Source organism: Thermobia domestica, chromosome 2 (assembly GCF_964235325.1).
Source record: "Thermobia domestica chromosome 2, izTheDome1.hap1.1, whole genome shotgun sequence".
In the NCBI taxonomy this organism is placed as follows: domain Eukaryota; kingdom Metazoa; phylum Arthropoda; class Insecta; order Zygentoma; family Lepismatidae; genus Thermobia; species Thermobia domestica.
In genome coordinates this window covers 14332195-14352572 of record NC_137455.1, presented here as the reverse complement: position 1 = coordinate 14352572, position 20378 = coordinate 14332195, and the positions used below count along the sequence as shown (strand labels likewise).

General features: G+C 35.2%; 1 protein-coding gene across 5 annotated transcripts in view; it reads left to right on the top strand.

The window, feature by feature from the left end:
- LOC145670271 (uncharacterized) overlaps positions 1 to 20378 on the top strand; it is a 312108-nt gene that overhangs the window by 53965 nt on the left and 237765 nt on the right. The window contains exon 1 of one of the 5 annotated variants that reach the window (XM_081738959.1): positions 1666 to 2065. The exons of 3 other annotated variants lie outside the window; for them this stretch is intronic. In XM_081738959.1, coding sequence (XP_081595085.1) covers positions 1950 to 2065 — 116 coding nt within the window. In that variant the 5' untranslated portion in view covers positions 1666 to 1949. Of the gene's footprint in view, positions 1 to 1665; positions 2066 to 8385; positions 8590 to 20378 lie in introns of those variants that run through there. One more of the 5 variants, XM_081738820.1, reaches the window with a different exon arrangement.

Genomic DNA, 20378 nt, shown 5'->3' with positions numbered 1-20378 from the left:
GGAAAACCGATTAAAATTCGGTTGTGAAATGAATTGATATTAGCCCGAAGTAAGTCTGTTTCGTGTTCGTTTCAGATACAATGTCAAACGGGTTACTGGCAACTGAATCAATCAATTCGAGGAAAGAGATATGATGGAGACAAACACTCTTTTTAAAGGCCGCCTTATGCATCCTCTTGCGTTGTTTGTTTAATAGTTGGCCAGACATGTCTTGGGGATGTGAACTGTGGCATTTTTTAGTACTGCAAGTCTTAGCATGCTGGAGGTAAACTACTGGAAACCCAAATAAAATTTTGTTCTGAAATTGCTTGATATTAGATTTTTTTTTTTTTTTTTAATGTTTGTTTCACATACAATGTCTAACATTCTTGCAACTGAGTCAACCAATTTTCCATGTATGATGAAACTTGTAGAGGTGGTGGTTGTTTTTACAGAAGCTTTTAGAAATACTAAAGAAATATTCCCTACAAAAATTCCTCCCTGCACATAATTCCCCGTCTCGAAAGAGTAGGCACAACGGGAAGTAGGCACAACGGGAATTACCGTTCTGCCTAGAGATAAGATAATTAAAAATATTTTCTTTAAAGTGCTGGAGGGTCTGTAGGCAGAACGGGAAGTAGGCACAACGGGAATGAACCTGCATTGCACAGTGCGTACAATGACAGTGACGTCAGAGAACATTGTGCTTTTCTGGTTCAGTGTAGTGCGTGTGATTTATATATTAATTTAGCTGCTGTTGTTCTTAACATAAATTATACAGAAATTTCGTGGGGTGAGTTCAGCGAAGTGTTCCAATACGAAAACAACATGAATCCCCCCCCCCCAAAAAAAAAGATAATAAAAGATAATCATACTCTATAAGAGGGAATGGATAAAAGTGATCCAAAATTTTATGTATTTGCAAACTTTTAATGCTATATTTATTAGTCTTGTGTTCTTCAAAGCGCATAGTGCAGTGGTTTTGTCAAGATGGTCATTTTTTTAAAAGAAAAAATACTCGAGTCTTCCATTGTACACGAAAAATATTTTACAAGTTATTTAAATTATTTTAATTCCTTTGTAAAATTATATAGCGACTTGGCAGGAGGCGTTTAGCGACTTCTAGCGACTTTAGAGTACTGAACTAGCGACATTTCACATTGGCGAGTTGGCAACAGTGTGTCTACCCACTTCCACGTGTTTCAGGATCCCTATAAGATAACACGCAGATATTTCTATGTGGATATTTAACAAGATATTGCACTTACCGTCTCAAATTTTTCCATGATATTTTCCAATAGTAATAACTATAAGTTCATGGTTTCTGTTTTTGATTTAATGCCCCAGATCAATTTAGATTAATTATAATGTATACTTCCGTTTACACTTGGCAACGTAGAGGATAGAATTTCTCCAGGAATTGAGAGCTCTCTGCTGAACCTCTAGCCCTAATAGTCTTCGCGTCACGTGGTAGTGATTTATGAGCGCTTCTGGCTAAAAACAAATGTTGTCTGTTTCTTCCTTTTTTTTTTTTTTTTTTTTTTTTTGTCAAAAACTTGTTTTGGGCAGCTTTGTCCTCAGTTTTGTCCACTGCCTCTATCGAGATAGCAGTTATACAATGGAGATCGTTTGCAGATCTCATAGCAGATAATGTAACATTCTTTGAAGAAACTAGGGAATCTGGAGCGTTGCAATTTTGTGTTCTGAAGTCCGCCTTATCACACAAGACGAAATGACCATAAACAAGAGACTTGTGAAGGAAGAAGGAAAATGTTCTTAGTAATTGTATCCAATCGTTTCCACATTTTTCAGCTTTCCCCCCGAAAGATCCCTTCGAAAAGGGAAAGAGGGGAGGGTGATTTTGTGACCCTTGAGTTTTAGAATAGTCTTGAAACGAACTGCAAAGTGCACTTACTGGAAATTCTACTGTCGTTGTGCTATAATATCTGTGTTGCAAGAAGTGTGACAAAATGAAGGAATCAAAGAGGAAAAGAATTTGGTATTCTCTCCTTCCAAAACAGAAGTCTCGCCAAGCTGCCCGGCTTCAGAAATATTGGAAGGAACGAAGAAAAGCTGAAACTCAAAGGTAAGTAAGATTTTATTATAGCTACACGTAAACTATAATAATATGCATTTTGTAATATATTTGTATTGAAGTTACTAAATAACCCTACTTCACTATGTGCGTAACACGGTACTCTATAAATTCACCTTATTGTAAATATTCACTTAGAAGCCTATTATAGTTGTAAGTAGTTTATACGTACATAAATAATTATTTTTTCACTTTTTTTAATTAGTAGATTCAATGTTTTTGTTATTTTTCGCAATACAGCGCAATACTGGAGTCGATTATTGTTGTTATATTCTTTTTTTCCTCTGAAAGGGGTCGTATGAATTGTTACCGAAGCTCCAAATGTAGTGAATTGGAACCGATTTCTTTAGATCTGAGATAGGAGGTATGTCGAGATCGTCGACAAGGATGCAATAATAATCGCGAGCTTTTACAGCATTGGTTACGACATTAGTATCGTGCAGCAGACCGGCAGCCAACCGTCAAAGTTTGGGTGGGGGGCTGTAAAGCAGTTAGGGGGACATTAAAGAAATTAGGTGGGCCGAGCCTCATCTTTCTCTACCGTTATAGTTTAGGTAGCCAAGGGAAATTTTGGAGGGCTGACCCCCCCGCCCATTGCTGCGGGTCTGTCGTGAAGCCAGACCCTACAGAGAGTCTTGAGAACTGGGTACTAAAGAATATTGGCACGTTTCTGGTACCCCTGGAAATAAGCTTCTATCCAATAGTGCCACGTTTGAACTGTTGAAAAATAATTAAAACCCTCCATGAGTATGTCTCTCTGGCATAGAATCCCAAAATTCTCTCCTCGCCAAGTATTAAGTAAGTGCAATATGTCGTCAAGAATAAAGAACTTTCTGAAGACGTATTAAATTGAAAATTTTTAAAAATTAAAATTTTGGGCCAAAGTTTAATCAGTTTATTGTACCGTTAGTTTATATTTGTGAAATAGTGGGAGAAAACGACCAACTCTAACTATATAGATATACATTTTACAAATTTATTAATGTTTATAGTTGAGTAAACATCTGCTCTTCCCTCGTTAATAGGTTTCATCTTGTAACTTTGATCATTCAAAATCAATGAATTTTAACATAGCAGGAATATCGATAATTAAATAAGAGTAAAAGCCATTTTCTGCTTCAATATAGAAAAATAAGAAAATACATACAGAAGAATCAGGGCCGTGCCGTGGAAAATCAGCGCCCGGGGCGAGAGTATACGACGGCGCCCCATACATATATTCCAAGCAATTTTTCCTATCTTTTTTCCTTTTTTCTCCCGAATTTTTTGCCCCCTTACTTCGGCGCCCGGGGCCGTTGCCCCGCTCTCTCCGCCACGGCACGGCCCTGAGAAGTATACCGGTAGAATAAATTGAGAGAGTTGTTCAAAACTAACATGATTATATATATATATATATATATATATATATATATCATGTTAGTTTTGAACAACTCTCTCAATTTATATATATATATATCTTATGTTCTCAAATGCTCCCCACACGAAGTGTACCGGTTTTAACATGCTCTTCCATCTCATGTAATAAATAAATAAAATAAAGTGAAATAAACTATAGTGGCGAGGTATTAAAGAATGTATGAAACAGTTTATATTTTGCCTTATCTCTTATTAATAAGTATCACTATGCTATTAAGTAAATGACTATAAGTAACTCAATTTAGTTTTAAGTTTCGTATATTGACTTCACTTCTAAGCTCTAAGGTGCATTCGCGAAGTGTCCCCTCGGGATTCGTGTAAAACTGATTAAAATGCAAACTTCTCCGCGGCCCAGTGTGTATTGTACTAATTTTAGCGGCCAATACCGGGAATGTGCAGAACCTTTATATACCCGGAATTCAATCATATTCTACTGTATAACGCTTGGACAAAAAAAAAAAAAAAAAAAAAAAAAAAAAAAAAATCCTTTTAGTTTCTTAAGATGTAACTGGACATGAATGTTAACTGGACAAGTTGTTCAAAACAAGTGCAAAACAAGTTGGCGAGAGACAAAGACTTTACGTCAAAGATTCTTCCAAAGTAGGGGGTGCGGTGGCTCAGTGGTAGAGCGTTCACCTCCGGTGCTTGGGGTCCCTGGTTCGATCCCAGCTCGCGCCGTGTGGACTTTGTGGTGGACAAACGCCGTGCTCGTAGGATTTCTCGGGGTACTCCCGTTTCCTCCCACTTCATTCCACCATTTCATTCATTTCTCATTATCACCGTATCCTTTAGCATAACCGGCATAACCGTGGGACGTTAAACTTAAAGATTCATTTCATTTTCATTCTTCCAAAGTTATCGCAGTTCTACTGGGAATGTTTACTCCCTGAAATTGTTGATTCTCGGTTCGAACGGTGACTTCCTCTCCGGGAACCTCAAATAGTCTTAGAATCGAGAAACAAAAAGAGAAAAACTCGAAGACACAGTCGATGTAAAAAGACAACAGCAGCAGTAGTTTGCTGCTGCTGTATAATGTATAATGTTTGCTGCGACTTTTATAATGTATAATGCACAATGTAGTGTAGGTTAACAAATTATAAAGGTAACCAAGAAAGCGCTGTCGTTTTTAGTGGAGTTCTGTGTTAAATTGGCCTTCATACCATGAGTTGAATGCGAATGAAGATAAGGAGAAGGTCAGTTGTTGGTGGGTATATCCAACATACTTCCTGGTTGGGGCAGTTCAGTTACACCGTGAATTTGCGTAAGGACAGAGTGAACATGGGACCTCCACAGAGCGTCATAAGGGCGTGTGTGCTGTTCGAGTTCAAACTGGGGTCAACCGCCGCTGCAGCGGGGCGGAAGATATCCCAGGCCTTTGGTGAAGGTGTCGAGACTACGTGGACAGTGCAGCGGTGGTTTAACACGTTTGAGGACGGTGACGAAATACTCGAAGACGCACCACGTGCCGGAAGATTAACACATGTATAAAATGATGATCTTCAGGCTGCAATTGAGGCGAATAGTGGAAAGATATGTGGAGACTGCGACTACAATTCAGTGTGAATGGAGAAACCATTCGGCACCAACTCCTGGGGTCTGGTGCATAGGACTTTTATTCTTTTTATGTGGTTATGTAATAATAATAATAATAATAATAATAATAATAATAATAATAATAATAATAATAATAATAATAATAATAATAATAATAATAATCAGGGCCCGGATCTTGTTGACAAGTCAACTTTTTACTGTTACGCATAGGACAAGGCAACTTCAAATAAAAACGTTATCCTTCAACTCAAGGTTCTAAAAGTATATTGTTTTAGGGTCAACTTTTGGTCACTTTTTGCTGTTTTGAAATTTCAGGTCATTTTTTAATATTTTAAGGTAACTTTTAGGTCACTTATGGTCTTTTTATTCTTATTTTCTACATAAGGAAATCTTTAAATGAACACGGTTTACGGATGTGGAAAAGACGAAGTTGAATAATCTCTTTTCTTACTTCCTGACTATTGGCGTAGAAAAACTGCATTCTTAACAAGCTAATGAAAACTAAACTGTAGCTGGTTAACGAAAGGTGGGGGTTGGTAGGTGGCCAAACAGATAGTTTTGAGTTATTGACCACAAAGAATGTGATCACGTGAATAACTAAAATGGATTAGAAGGCGTACAAGGGTTTTAAACAAGCTTTTATCTATTATTTTCATGTAGTCTAAACTTGCTAAGTTTTATTGTTTAAGAGTGCTTCCTAGTTTCAATTCGGGAGTGAATTGACGCTTTCAATACTTACAATGCCGTACAATGGACTGATCAATAGAAATAAATGATCAATGGACTGCAACTAACTGAAACAAAACTTTTTGAATATGAGTGAAAAATGTTAATTAAAAATCCAATGGACATTAAAAATTGTCAATGTTTAACGAATTAAAAGTTTGAGAAAATGTAAGTTTTAAGGTCAATTTTTGTGATTTTTAGGGTCATTTTACAGGAATTTTAGTGTCATTTTATAGGTCACTTTTTTAAAAAATTTAGGTCAACAAGATCTGGGCCCTGATAATAATAATAATAATAATAATAATAATAATAATAATAATAATAATAATAATAATAATAATAATAATAATAATAATAATAATAATAATAGTGTATAAGGAAAAGAAATGAAGACGTACTAAAGGAAGCTAACGAAGGACGACAGATCATGAAGATAATAGGAAAAAGAAGGAACAGCATACTTGACCATCTTATTCGGCACTCCGATTGGATCACCGTGTTGATAGAAGGAAAGGCAGAAGGAAAAACAGGAAGAGGAAGACCAAGGATATAATATCTAGATGTAGTTACGAAGAAGAGACCTTTATGAAATTATAAAACAGCTTTCCAAAGGGAGAGAAAAGTTTTAAAATTTCCATGTTGCCCACCAACCTATGGTTAAGGTGAGAAAGAAGATTACTATTATTATTATTATTATTATTATTATTATTATTATTATTATTATTATTATTATTATTATTATTATTATTATTCGGGGTTTCCTCCGATAAAAATATACATACTATTTCCAAGTATGGTTATCTTACTTTTTATAAATTGGTATAATTCAATAGTGGTATAGGGCCTAAATAGTAGTAATTAGTTTTCAAGCTGCATATATGAGTTCTTTGACTAACTGAATATGCACGTTCCTTTTGGCTCACTCAGCACTATTTAACCTCGAAATATTTGTATAAGTTTAGCATTTGTAAATTAAGCATTACATACAAGGTCTATTCAAATTGATATCGAATTTTTCTGACATTTGTGTATTACGCGTATCTTTCTTTATTTGCATTGCTCACATTACCCCAGAGAACGAACTAATCTTAAGAGTTCTGGTTAGAACATCTTTTACAATAATAAGCAAATACGTGAGGAAAAAATTCACCATTATTGACGATGCGTAAGAGGAGATTTTCTGGACGAGGAAAGAATGTGTGCGGGTGTAGAGGCGTCTCAAGGGGTGGGCGACTGCCCAGGGCCTAGCATCTTTTGGGGACCTCAGAGAGACCAACGAGCCTAAAACAATTTGGCACTCACTTTTATCAATGCAACAATAGAAACAAGTATGAATTCGGATTTATTTACAGAAAAAATACAAAGGCTTTAGGTCGCTAGCATAGGCGACAAGCGGCGAGTTTATTTTCAATAACATTGTTGAGATTGGTTGATTTCGATAAATTTTATTATAATTACTAATTTAAGAAAGGGGACAGGGAGGACACGTAAACCTTTCTCGCCTTGCTGTGCAGGTATGTTTTATAGTATAGTCAAGATCAATACCGGATAGTGAAAGTGTAAGTGTGTAAAGGCTATTGTGGAACAGAGAAACAAAAGAGAACTCCTTCGAAAGAGGAATGGAAGTGGAGAGAAGTACAGTACTGTGACGCTTGAAATGCGTCTTGATCTCTATACTCCAACAAACTTTTCTTTTTAGATTACGCAATTTCTCGTTTCTTACTCCGATTATTCAAGGTATTGAAATGTTCTCTGAGGGAGTGACCGTCCGTGGAGGGAGTGACTTTAATCCGTCCGTGGCGTCATTCTGATCTTAACTTTTTCTTTTCGTTACTAATTCTTACCCGAACAAGTTTTCTTCTTGTGACTGTAAGGGGTGGAAGAAACAAACAAACCGTGAAAGAAAGAAAGAAGTGGTTTTGGACTCTTCCAGACCGTTCTCGTCACTGAGAAATGAGAATACAATAGGTTGAGTTGAGTTGATTTTGAGTTTAACGTCCCGTTCAGCAGCGAGGCTATATGAGACGTGGACCTACTGATTAACGTGGAATCTGAACCACATGAGCTCCCGCCAGAATGACAACTGGATTTTTCTGGTAAGATTGTCCTTTTAACATCCGCTAACGAGCAAACAGATGTTCAATAGGATTTATATGGATCTTGTGTATTCCTATTAAAAATTTCAAGTAATTACCTGCAATAATTTGTTAGAAATTACTATATCAAAATTTACGTGTTATCATATGCAGAGTCAGAAACCTAAGCGAAGAGGTATAAGATCCCCTTAAGGTTGTCTGGTACCCCTAACAATCTTGAAAGTTAGCCCATTTAAAAAGCATAGGAAAGTTTTCATTAGTTTCTTCTTTATTATTAAGGTTACAAACGTAAAAATTTGAACAAACCTAGAGGAGATACATATCTATGCCCTACTTATCTTAGATTTTGAAAAAAAAAAAAGTAATCAAACTTCCGTCTTTAATTTTAAAAACTTGGCAACGCAGCTGTAACCCTCCCACTCGGAAATTTTCAGCTATTGCCTGCTTTTGTTGATGTGTCGGACTCTTGTGTGAACCTCTCTGTCCACGTCTAGCAGTCGTCTTTCTGTCTGTGCATTGTATTGGGTCTCGGGTCGTGCTTGCTGAAATGTGAATGTCGACGGATAATCATTTTGTGAGTGACAGCAGGATGGGTAGAAATACAAGTATCTGTGTCGTGAAAAGACAACGGAAAGCAAGATATTCCTGCCAACCGAGGAAAAAATATCGTTTCGGCTTTTGGCTTCAGAAATATAAGAAAAGAGAAGGAAGAAGTGCTGGAAAGTAAGGTTCTTGTGTTTCATATTTCTGTGATTATTTCTTGAGTTTCTATACAATGTCTGAATGTCGAATGCGTGTTAGATAGGTAGATAGATAGACGTAGTATATATAGATAGATATGCATATAAATGCAGAAAAAAATATTTTCTAACAACGATTGTAAATTTAAAAATATGAATAGGTAGAAAAATACATAGAACCTAACACATGTAACTGTAGTTCTTGAAAAGCATGTAGGCCTATTATACATTAGTAAAGAAATACCTGTAGACAGTGGCGTACTTCAAGAGGAATTGGTGGAGAAGTTGTAACCCCTCCCATTGAGTCTTCCATATACAGCAAAAATCTCTCTGTGTGGAGGAGGGACTTATACGTCACAGTGTTTAGAAAATGTAAATGAGTAGAGAACATACATACCCAGGCAGTGGTCCCAATCTTCCCCAAGTGCTTGAGCACAATTCCCTCAAGGTTCTATTCTTCCCATTTACCGTTCTGCCCCCAAATTCATGCTAAGTTCTCCTTCTACTTACCATTCATGCTAAGTTCTCCTTTATAGTGTTCATTAAAGCATCATTATCGTATAATTAAAATTCGATTGTGCCACTTTCAATGACAAATGATGCCCCCTCCTTAAAAAAAGAATCATAGGGGCAACCTGTGCCTCAAAACCTGACTGTGGGGAAAATCTCTGTAATCCAGAGAAGGCCAGGAAATGAAGTTTCTTTGTTTAAAATCTTCCCCAATCCCCTGAAACACCCCCTCACGTCAACCAAAATTTTGTTACACATATTCCTGGGCGTAACAAAATATATTGCTTTTTTTGCGTTCGTGAAAAATATGTATCACTATTCTGAATGCTTCCCTTCTTCTGTTTTGAACGCCACACACACACACACACAAAAAAAAAAAAAAAAAAAAAAATCCCGGCGTACTTACTGCTTAGATGGGAGAGACAGGTGAGATCCCCGATTGCAACCGTATATTTCCAGGGTTTTCCAGAGGGAGGTATTGTGTTGCACACTACACCACACATCTTTTAGGTGAAGACTGTTTTGTGCAAAGAAGAAATACTACAAACAAATGCATTCCAGAAAGTAACAAAAAACAGAGAGACGGAACACCGAGACCTTGATTTGGAATCTAAAGATGTGGGAGGGTGGGACTGGGACATGTCCATACGTAGAGAGTTAATGTCCGAGGAAGAAGTCTACATGTGATCTACGAAACTTATAATAATAATAATAATAATAATAATAATAATAATAATAATAATAATAATAATAATAATAATAATAATAATAATAATAATAATATATTATTATTATTATTATTATTATTATTATTATTATTATTATTATTATTATTATTATTATTATTATTATTATTATTATTATTTTGAAAGCGAATTGATACTTTAAAAACATTAGAATTACAACATTAAATGGCGCCACTAGAGGTTTTTTCGATACACTATTCTGGGCCCTCCTTTCGCTAAGCCTATGCGTATTCCATATCCCCAGAATCCATATAATCCATATCCCATATCCATATCAAAGAATTTAGATTTCCATCATTGTATACTAGCGACGAAGTCATGTGAGTTAATTACTTCTCTTATATTGTATGCAGTGGCGTATTTAGGGGTGCTTCCGGGCTTAAGCCCCCCGAAATCTTACTATAGTAAAGTACAGTATATGAAATATCTTGCGGAATTTTCACATTTTCAGGCAAAGATCACTCACTTCTCACTTTTGTTGATGATTGTCTTGGTTTAATATTTATCTTCACACGTATGTAGTTCATTCTTTTTTTTTTTTTTTTTTTTTTTTAAGTAAACTTGCCATGTTTAAAGATGCTGATGATGAACGTGTACAATAGATTTCAATCTTTTAATGGAGTCATTCGATTCATTTTTAATGTTAGACTTTCGTTTTGAAAGTAATTAATTTTCAGCAGCGGGAGAGGAGCGCTGCTACATTCTACAAAACTCTTCAAGAAGCCATTATTATCACTTTGAGGAGAAATTTTCTCAGCTGAACAATATTTTTTCCTGGCTGTACGTGCGCATTCTACCGCGCTAAGAAATGATTACATGTTACTCTTGTGCAGATCACATCTTTGCAATGTAACCCACTAACATTTTGAATCAGGTCCAGTTGGGACATTTTCTAAATGAGAGCCTGGACATGCCAATTTTGGTTGCTAATCTTCTGTATTTTTTTTTTAATTTTTATGTTTATTTTTCTAGAACAATTATGTCAGGTTAGAAGAACATGTATCTTTTTTATTACGTGTATTGTTCTTCTACTCACAAATTCAATGGATTTCAGGATGCATGATGACTCACTGATATAATGTTTATTCACATTGTTATTCTATCACCTATTATTTTTTCGTCATTCACTTGTCTTAATCATGTGTCCTTTTACCGAGAAAGGGCATATTTGTGGGACGTATCTTTATTTCTCCGGGGGTCTTTACATGATGTACAAACCTATTACATTTTAGGTTTGAGGAGTTTGGTGGCTCAGTGGTAGAGAATTTACAACCTGTACTTCATTTTTCAAATACTGAAGCTTCTTGGTATGCATCCTGTACAAAGCAAGTGCCTTGTAAATCCCTGAATATTATTAACTGGCTTCAAGAAGGAATAAAGATTCGCAGCTCTTTCTCCTGAAAGAAAAACGAAAACGAAAACAAACAAAAAACTGATTTTCAATAAACCTATTTGCTGATTTCCTCTGAAAATTTTGGAACTTAATGGCCTGAGACTCCATGCCTTAGACTTTTCAATCATCACACCTTCAGTTAATTACTCTCAAAAAAAAAAAAAAAAAAAAAAAAAAAAAAAGTTTTAACGAGTTCAGAATTTGCTAGATTCACGTTTCTCCAGGGCTGATGATGATGCTGGTGTTAGGTGCTCAGTATAATAATAAGGGCGTCAACGCATCTCTCTTTGTTTCAGACCATTCTCATAGTTCGTGAAGAAAAATTTATTACTTTTAGATTCATTTGCCAACGAATTGAGAAACTTCGGTACGAAAAGAGGTAAGTCGCAAATCGACAAGTACATTTCTCAAATTCGAAATGAGACAGAAGCATCCGAGACTCGTAGTATTGTCAATTAGTGTGCCTGCAAACACGCTATGCTAAAAGGAAACGGCAACGTTATTAGGAAATGGCAACGTTGATCTGCACTGAAAAGTGGAAATACGAAGAAATTTTGCTAGGTGGGACGTTAAACTGAAATATTTCATCTCTCTTTCTCTCTCTCTCTCTCTCTCTCTCTCTCTCTTACGAAGGGCATGATGTCTCAATGATTGCGAAAACTATCACTTAACACAGTATGATGTTCTTATTCCGTAGTAAAGACGAAAACAATTTAGAGGTACGTTCAAAATGTTTGTGATACCTTGATCCAAGATCCGATATATTTTGAATCAACAATTTTTTGTACGTCTTATATCTGGACAACTACATAAAGTATAGCCAGATCCAAATTATCACTTAACTCACTATGATCTTATTCCCTTAAAATAATACGAAAAGTCGATTTAGGAGGAAACATTTTGTGATCTCTGATTCAAGATTCAATAATTATATTTCATTCAAAAATTATCTTGTACGCCTTATGTCTGGAGAACTACATGTAGTGTACGATGTTAAGCTTACTTGTTCGGAGGTCGAACTAGGGACCGCATGCACTGGGTTGCGGAACAATGCTCTACTACACTAAGTATCCATCTGAAAGAATAAGTCGTTACTTTACCACTGTCGTTGACCCACACACACACGTTCACATACTTCTTACGTTCGAAGCGTAAGAAAATATTTTAGTTTAACGTACCACGATTATGCCCATTATGCTAAGGGAGACGGGTGATTAAGACAAATGAATGATTGAATAATTAGTAGAATTAGAATGTGTGAGTAACCCATGAAAACTCACGGACTCGATGTTGTTCGTTATAAGCTTATTTGTTCGGAGGTCGAACTAGGGACTGCATGCACTCTGTCACAGTGCACGACAACTAGTAATAAAAAAACTTCTTTTAGTCTTTCCCGCTGGTCTGCGTAACATCGTCGACCTCTGTGAACGAATACAGATTATTAGAATCACACTTTTCAGAAACGAGATATCGCAGCCGCAAATGTTACGACATTGCATTCTTCTTCTTCTTTCACACATATACACACATACTTTCTCTCTCTCTCTCTTTCTTCATGCAATATGATAAAACAAGGAATTAACCTACAAACCTCTTCGTAATCTTGCATTGTATGCTTGTCTTTTTTTCACACTACAACGCAATGTGAAGATTGACTTCCAGACTATGTAATGCAACGGGAAGCCACATGAAAGGACTATGTCTATCCGTCTAATTGACTGACTGAAATTTTGATGCTTTAGTGATTAGTGTGGTTGTCATACCAATAAAGCGAAAGGATGCTGATAACTTCTAGATAAAACCAGGGCATACATTGTGTACTTACATTTTCAAAACGAGACAAGACGACAAGGAAATGCAAGGTGATTTCTTTACTTTTAAAAATAATTACTTTCAAAACGCTTTTGTGCTTTCCTCTTTTATCTTTTCATTATGTACAAACCTATTACATTTTAGGTTTGAGGAGTGTTGTGGTTTAGTGGTAAATGTTTTACATCCAGTACTTTGGGTCCTTGATTTGATTATAGTTCGTATCGTGTGGACTTTCTGATGAATTCGAAAAATCTACAAACACATTGTTGTTCACCCGTAAACGTACGTTCTACTGTGATCGAACTAGACTGACGCAATAGAGATAAGTGTACAGCGTTTCCTTAGTGAAAAGAAAAAAGACGTCCGTACGGTTTCTTTTCAGATCAACCATTCTAAATGAAGTTTCTTAATTCCTAAAAGAGAAGTATCGTAATAACACCAACATTAGTATAATATAAAAATCCTATCATATTTCAATAAAAACCTTGAAGGATATACATAATAGCACATATGTAAATTATTTGTATAAATACATAATGTTTTGATAACTTTAAAATATGTACATGAACTTTTTTTACAGTTATATACAAAGAAAAAAGTATGTAATGTAACTTGATTCAAATTTCACTTCAAATTGTATTATATATTGAAAAGTAAGTTCCTTATTGTAACTCTTACTAACATTTTTATGTATATCATCATTCGGAACACTACGAAATACTTGCATATCAGAGTACTTTTCCTGTATTCGTTTAATAAACGCATATCCCAACTTAAGGTGAAGAAATGGACAATTAGGAAACCATTTCACATGTTCTATCCATGGAACATCGTTATCAGTCCAATCTTTTAATCCCCCAACACAATAGAAGCATATAGTTTGGTCTCTTTTGTTCGTGTAAAAAAATCCAGCATCACTTAATTGTTGCGTTGCATATCAGTTCCTGTATTCGTTTAATAAACGCATGTCTTACTCTGATCGAACTAAAGACTGCCGGAATAGAGATAAGTGTACAGCGTTTCCTTAGTAAAAAAAAAAGACGTCTGTACGGTTTCTTTTCAGATCACATGTTTCATCTTGTTTATACATGTCCCATACACTTACGAAGGACCACGATCCTTGGGGTCCGGGATCCCATCTCCAACCAAAATGGATTTTTGTATACAGAATATTTATATCGTAAGTTAACGAAGCTACAATCAAGGTTAGTTGCCTGCTTCACTTTTCACTCCCCTAAAATAATAATAATAATAATAATAATAATAATAATGTGATGCTGTATTTTTTAATTTACTTTTCTTGTTATTTACGGCCTAAGTTCGATTCCCGTTGAAGGCAAAACATATTCATTTTTAGGTTTTAATATCACTTTGTTCAGCATTAGGTAGTTCAATTATAAATACATACAATCATTAACGCATCTTTCCTAAGCTCGATTAACGTAATTTCATACTTGGTCTATCTGCAAAATGATATATATTTTTATTTCGAAGCTTTTTTAAAAAAATAAAAATCTAATCTATATGCGAGGCACTGAGGCTCAGTGATAGAGTGAAGACATCTCTCCTAAGTTCGATTAACGTAATTTCATACTTGGCCTACCTGCAAAAATGACTTTGAATACGTTACTAATTAACATATAACCTACAGACGTTTCATGGGAATAGGACCAAGGGGGCTAAATCGCTTATGCTCTTTGCACGAAATTCGGGGCTGAGAGGCTGGAGGTGCGACAGAGGGCTAAGTGTCCAAAATAGCTATTCAATACAAGACGAAGACCAATCAATTGGATGCTTCGATCACTGAATATCAAAGGATTGGGGTGAGGGTCTAAAATAGCTACTCAATGCTATGCAAAATTGTTATTCAATACAAAACGAAAAGGCGAAAACCAATCAATTGGGAAGCTTCGATCGTGATAACTAAAAAGGACTCTGATGAGGATCCGGTTCCTTTCTGTCGTGAAACGAAGTGCTATATACGTGAAATTCTTTTTATTTTCATGCAAGGACTAGTTCAACTCTAAAATCATGAAGTACCAAATTCGATCCCAGCTTCCTACCAAAGTGGATTTTTGTGTACAGAACCTTTATATCGTAAGTTAGCGAAGCTACAATCAAGGTTAGTTATCTGTTTCACTTTCATTCCCAAAATAATAATAATAATAATAATAATAATAATAATAATAATAATAATAATAATAATAATAATAATAATAATAATAATAATAATAATGTGATGCTGTATTTTTTAATTTTTTTATGTTTGTTATTTACGTTTTAATACCAGTTTGGTCCGGATTCGATTCTCGATGTAAGAGAGAGAGAAAGGGAGCACTGAACACTTGAAAGCATTATAGTGCAGTAGGACCGCCGCTCTTTTTCCCCTAGTACCGTTATGTTTTATATTTAATATAGAAAGTCATGTCCTTTCCTGGGCTGTGTTGGCAGCCGGTAGTGTTAGGTCATTAGGGGTTGATGACATGGATTTGGAAAGTTGTTATATTTTTGTTTTTAGTTGTGCTGACATGTAAAAGGTCGTGTCCTCTTTTTAGAGACTTTATACTGGCTATTTTTAAAAATAATAATAATGGAAATTTGAATTAAATCTGTTGATACGTCATTCTGAGAGAATATTTTATTCGTTCACATGTATAACATGTTGAACAATATGTGAGAGAGAGAGAATAAAAGATTACACGAACAATATGTGAGAGAGAGAGAATAAAAGATTACACGAACAATATGTGAGAGAGAGAGAATAAAAGATTACACGAACAATATGTGAGAGAGAGAGAATAAAAGATTACACGAACAATATGTGAGAGAGAGAGAATAAAAGATTACACGAACAATATGTGAGAGAGAGAGAATAAAAGATTACACGAACAATATGTGAGAGAGAATGTGTGATACGCACTGGGATTGAACCCAGAACCCTTAGCAACAGTGGTGAACACTGTATTGTACTGTGAATAAACCTGGTACCCTTAGCACAAGAGATGAACGTTGCATTGTACGGGGAATGAATATGGGACCCTTAGCACAAGAGATGAACGTTGCATTGTACGGGGAATGAATATGAGACCATTAGCACAAGAGGTGAACGCTGTATTGTACTGGAATTGAACCCCTGGTTCTTAGCAACAGAGGTGAACAATACATTGTATTGAGAATGAGCCTGGAACCCCCAAGCACCAGAGATGAACGTTGCATTGTACGGGGACCCTTAACACCTGTGGTGAACGCTGTATTGTACGGGAATTGAATATGGGACTTTTAGCACCAGAGATGAATGCTGTATTGTACGGGGACTGAACCCGGGACCCCCAAGCACCGGCGATGTATATTGTATTGTACTGAGAATTATTGCAATTCTCACATGTAAATTGGCGAGAAAAAAAAAATATGGGAAATACGAAGTGTGTATGTATGTATGATTTATTCATCGTTTTTATTCCTTATAGTTAACTCCGTGTTTACAGCCAAGTTTGAAATACGGAGCGAGTGAATTGTTCTTCCGTCTCTTACAGAAGACTAGCTTAGAATGCCATTACTTCCGGGTCGTTGCCTCACACGCTTTCACCTTGCTCCCGATAGAACTATGACTTGTGACACGCATGTATAGAGTGTCAATGCACTTTCTAATTTTTATTTCCGCTTGTACTGGAATAACCTTAGACACTTTCTCCCTTGACCATGAGAAAACTGTCTGGCAACATACTGAAATATTTTTCCATTAACGATGGTTGTTACAGCGATAGTTATCGGCAGTGATGAAGAAGACAGATAGAAATTTTATGTTTCTTCCCCCTTTAAAAGATGTTTTGGGACAAACACGTAAATGTATTTTTGTGGCAATATCTGATTTTGGCAGAATATCTAATATCTGATGAACATGTAAGCATTTTTTCCTTAATTAGATGAAAACCGTACATAGACTGTCCTGAATGTTGATCGATCGATACCCTGTCTGAATGAGATTTCTCCAGCGGTTGACGAACTTGAAAATAAGAAATTTTTAGATTTCTCGCTGTGGCAATGAATAAACAATGTTAGCGGACCTTATTTATTTATTTATAATTAATGAAATCGGGTTGAAAACCCGCTGAAAAACATGATGCTTGGGGGAGGGACATAATGAAATCCTTATATATATATATAGTATTGAAATAAAGTTTGTTATTATTGTTTTTACACAGTTCCATAGTGTGTGTGTGTTGAACTTTTTCGTCAGTGATTTTAACAGAGCGAAGTCTGATTTTTTAAGGTGAGAACTTTTTAAATGTCATGTATTATTCACTTCATTATAATTAAGTAAATAATACACGATTTGCTTCTGAGAAACATTATTGGGGGAATAAACCTACGACCATTTTTTGTAATTATGCAAGAGGATAAGCTTTGCGATATACTGAAAACGCTTGAAATGTAATTGCGATTTTCGATTACTAAAGTTATTATTATTATTATTATTATTATTATTATTATTATTATTATTATTATTGCATTCTTTCATGCTTGGTACACAAGCTAATAGCAGCTACGCTGTAAACTTGTAAAATAAATCGTTTGTTACACAAGCTCGTTTTTTTAAATATTTTATTGGATCATTTGCTTTTTTTTTTGTTCAATCACTTCATATTTTTACGGATCGTATGTTATACATACTCTGCTTATGTATTGGATCGTTTGCGGTGCAAACTAATTGTTAAAATAGATTGTGAACGTTTTAAAATTGGTGTTATTTATTGGGTCGTTTGCGAAGCAAGCTCAGAACACTTGTAGAGTTTTATTTGCTTAATTATAGGATGCTTAATTACAATATGTTTGATTCATTTGTTACGATTTTTAACTGTTATACCGATCACTTTAAATCAGTTATACCTAATATATATATATATATATATATATATATATATATATATATGTATGTTGTACAGATGGGACTTGAACTGTTTAAGTAAGCTCATTTGTCAATAGATGGCATACTACTACGCTTTGGTAATATAGCTGATAATCTTTTTAGGAACGCAAATGTTTGAACTAAGACTAGTATTTGCAGAAAGAAAGAAATGTTTTAGTTTTGGGGGGAGCGCTTTTCCCCTAACATTATCGTGTTTTAATAGTAAATATTACTGAATGTTAGTTATTTGCGTTGGGTGGTAGTTACATAACGCATAGAATAGCTTTAATGTCAAGAAAGAAAATTTTACGGAACCCCCTAAATACAATGGTTATTGAACACTGTCTTTTGACTTGAAAACCTGTTGTGTATCCGCGAAGCAAAATGAAATGATGTACTCCTATTTGTACCATGATCCTCAATGAAGGGGGCTTTGCCTGCTAAATAGATTGCCTAAATTTTAACAGTATTATCTTATAGCAAAAAAAAGAGAATTATGTATGACTATTTGTAGTATATTTTACAAGTAACGGGGGCCCTTCCCCCCATTAGTTATGGGTTCCTCTAGATTTTAGGAGTATTGTATTATAATGAAGCGAATTGAAATTATGTATGGGTATTCCTATTTCTACCATGTCCCTCAACGAGGGGCTTTTGCCTGCAAGATAGATTGCCTAGATTTACCAGTATTATCTTATAGCAAAAGAGAATTACGTACGAGTATTGTAACACATAGCTATAACTGTCGGAGGCCCTACCCCTTAGTTAGGGGTTCTTCTAGATTTAAACAGTATTGTATTGTATTACAAGGAAATTATGTATGCCTATTGTAGTATAACCGTATAATTGGCGGGCGACATTCCCCCCCCCATTAGTTATAGGTCCCCCCATAGATTTAAACAGTATTGTATTACAAGGAAATTATGTAGTCCTATTTGTAATATAACTGGCGGGTCCCAGTCACAGGGTTATTTATATTTAAAACATGAAAATGAAATCTTTCAGTTTTACGTCCCACGGTTATGCCGGTTTTTTTTTATTGGTTCGATTTCTATGAAATCTCTGAACACTTACAGTGTGATTATTTATTCTCTCGTTTGTTTCTACAAACTTGAACTAAATATGGGAGCTAAAATAAGCTCTTAAAGTATATAGGAAGTGGGAGGAAACCCACGCACACTGTGTTTGTCCACCACAAACTTACTTGACCAACCAGAGGTGAACGCTTTACCACCGAGCCACCGCGGCCCCCAGGCTTACTTAGATTTTTTAACAGTATTATATTATAGCAAAAGGAAAATCACGTAGCTATAACTGGCGGGGCCCATTAGTTATAGGCGATCCTAGATTTTAACAGTATTATAGCAAAAAAGAGAATTATGTGTTTTACCATATACATTGACATGTGTTAAAGTTCCCCATTAGTTAATTCCTACAATTGCGGGTTTTTTTTTCTGAATAGGTAATAACATAATGATGATAATTATGTTCAACTGAAGGGTCCCCTTAGGGATTTGTAATATAATGAACGTTTGATGGTTTACTGATAGAAGAATCAACTATGCCCTCACAAATTATGTTTTATTAACAGAACACAACTGCGAGAAGGGTACTTATTTAATGCTATCAGTAGTATTTAATGGCTAAAAAGAAATATATATATCATACTGTACCTTTAAAATATAAATATATATATTCAGGACTAATAACAAATACGTCAACACGGCACACGGCTTAAACGAAACTAAAGTTAATTTAAAATTTTTCCGACAGATGTCACTGTTAGTGGTGGGAGGGGGGAGAACACTTGATAGAACATGATATAACATGTGTTTGATGTGTACGATTATCATTTTTTCTTACGTCGGCGTGCGTTAAAGATCACAGAGAAAGCTTTCCTGATTATTTAACCTATTTTAATAGTATTAAATAAAGTATACAGGATTACCAGTATATTTATTGAGACCTGTTTTATTACAGATATTGAAGCTGTGCTAAGCGTTGTGGTGCTAGCAATTAATTAAAAAAAGTACCGACTATCCCAGCTGAGATTTCTTCTTTTTCTTTTTGTGGATTGTGAACGGAGAACTAAACCTTGAAACGTATGTATTTCTTATGGTTATTATGATTTTTTTTTTAAAAAAAGAAAGAAATTATATAGTTTTTTAATTGTACTTGACTTGTATTTAACCAATATTAATGAACAAAGAGAGACTCTTTCTCTCTCTCTCTCTCTCTCTCTGTGTGTGTGTATGTGTGTGTGTGTGTGTGTGTGTGTGTGTGTGTGTGTGTGTGTGTGTGTGTGTGTGTGTGTGTGTGGATATTTTTAATAGAATAGTTTACAATTCAATATAAGTGAATATATATATTTACTGATTTTTCATAAAGTAACTTGATTGATTTCT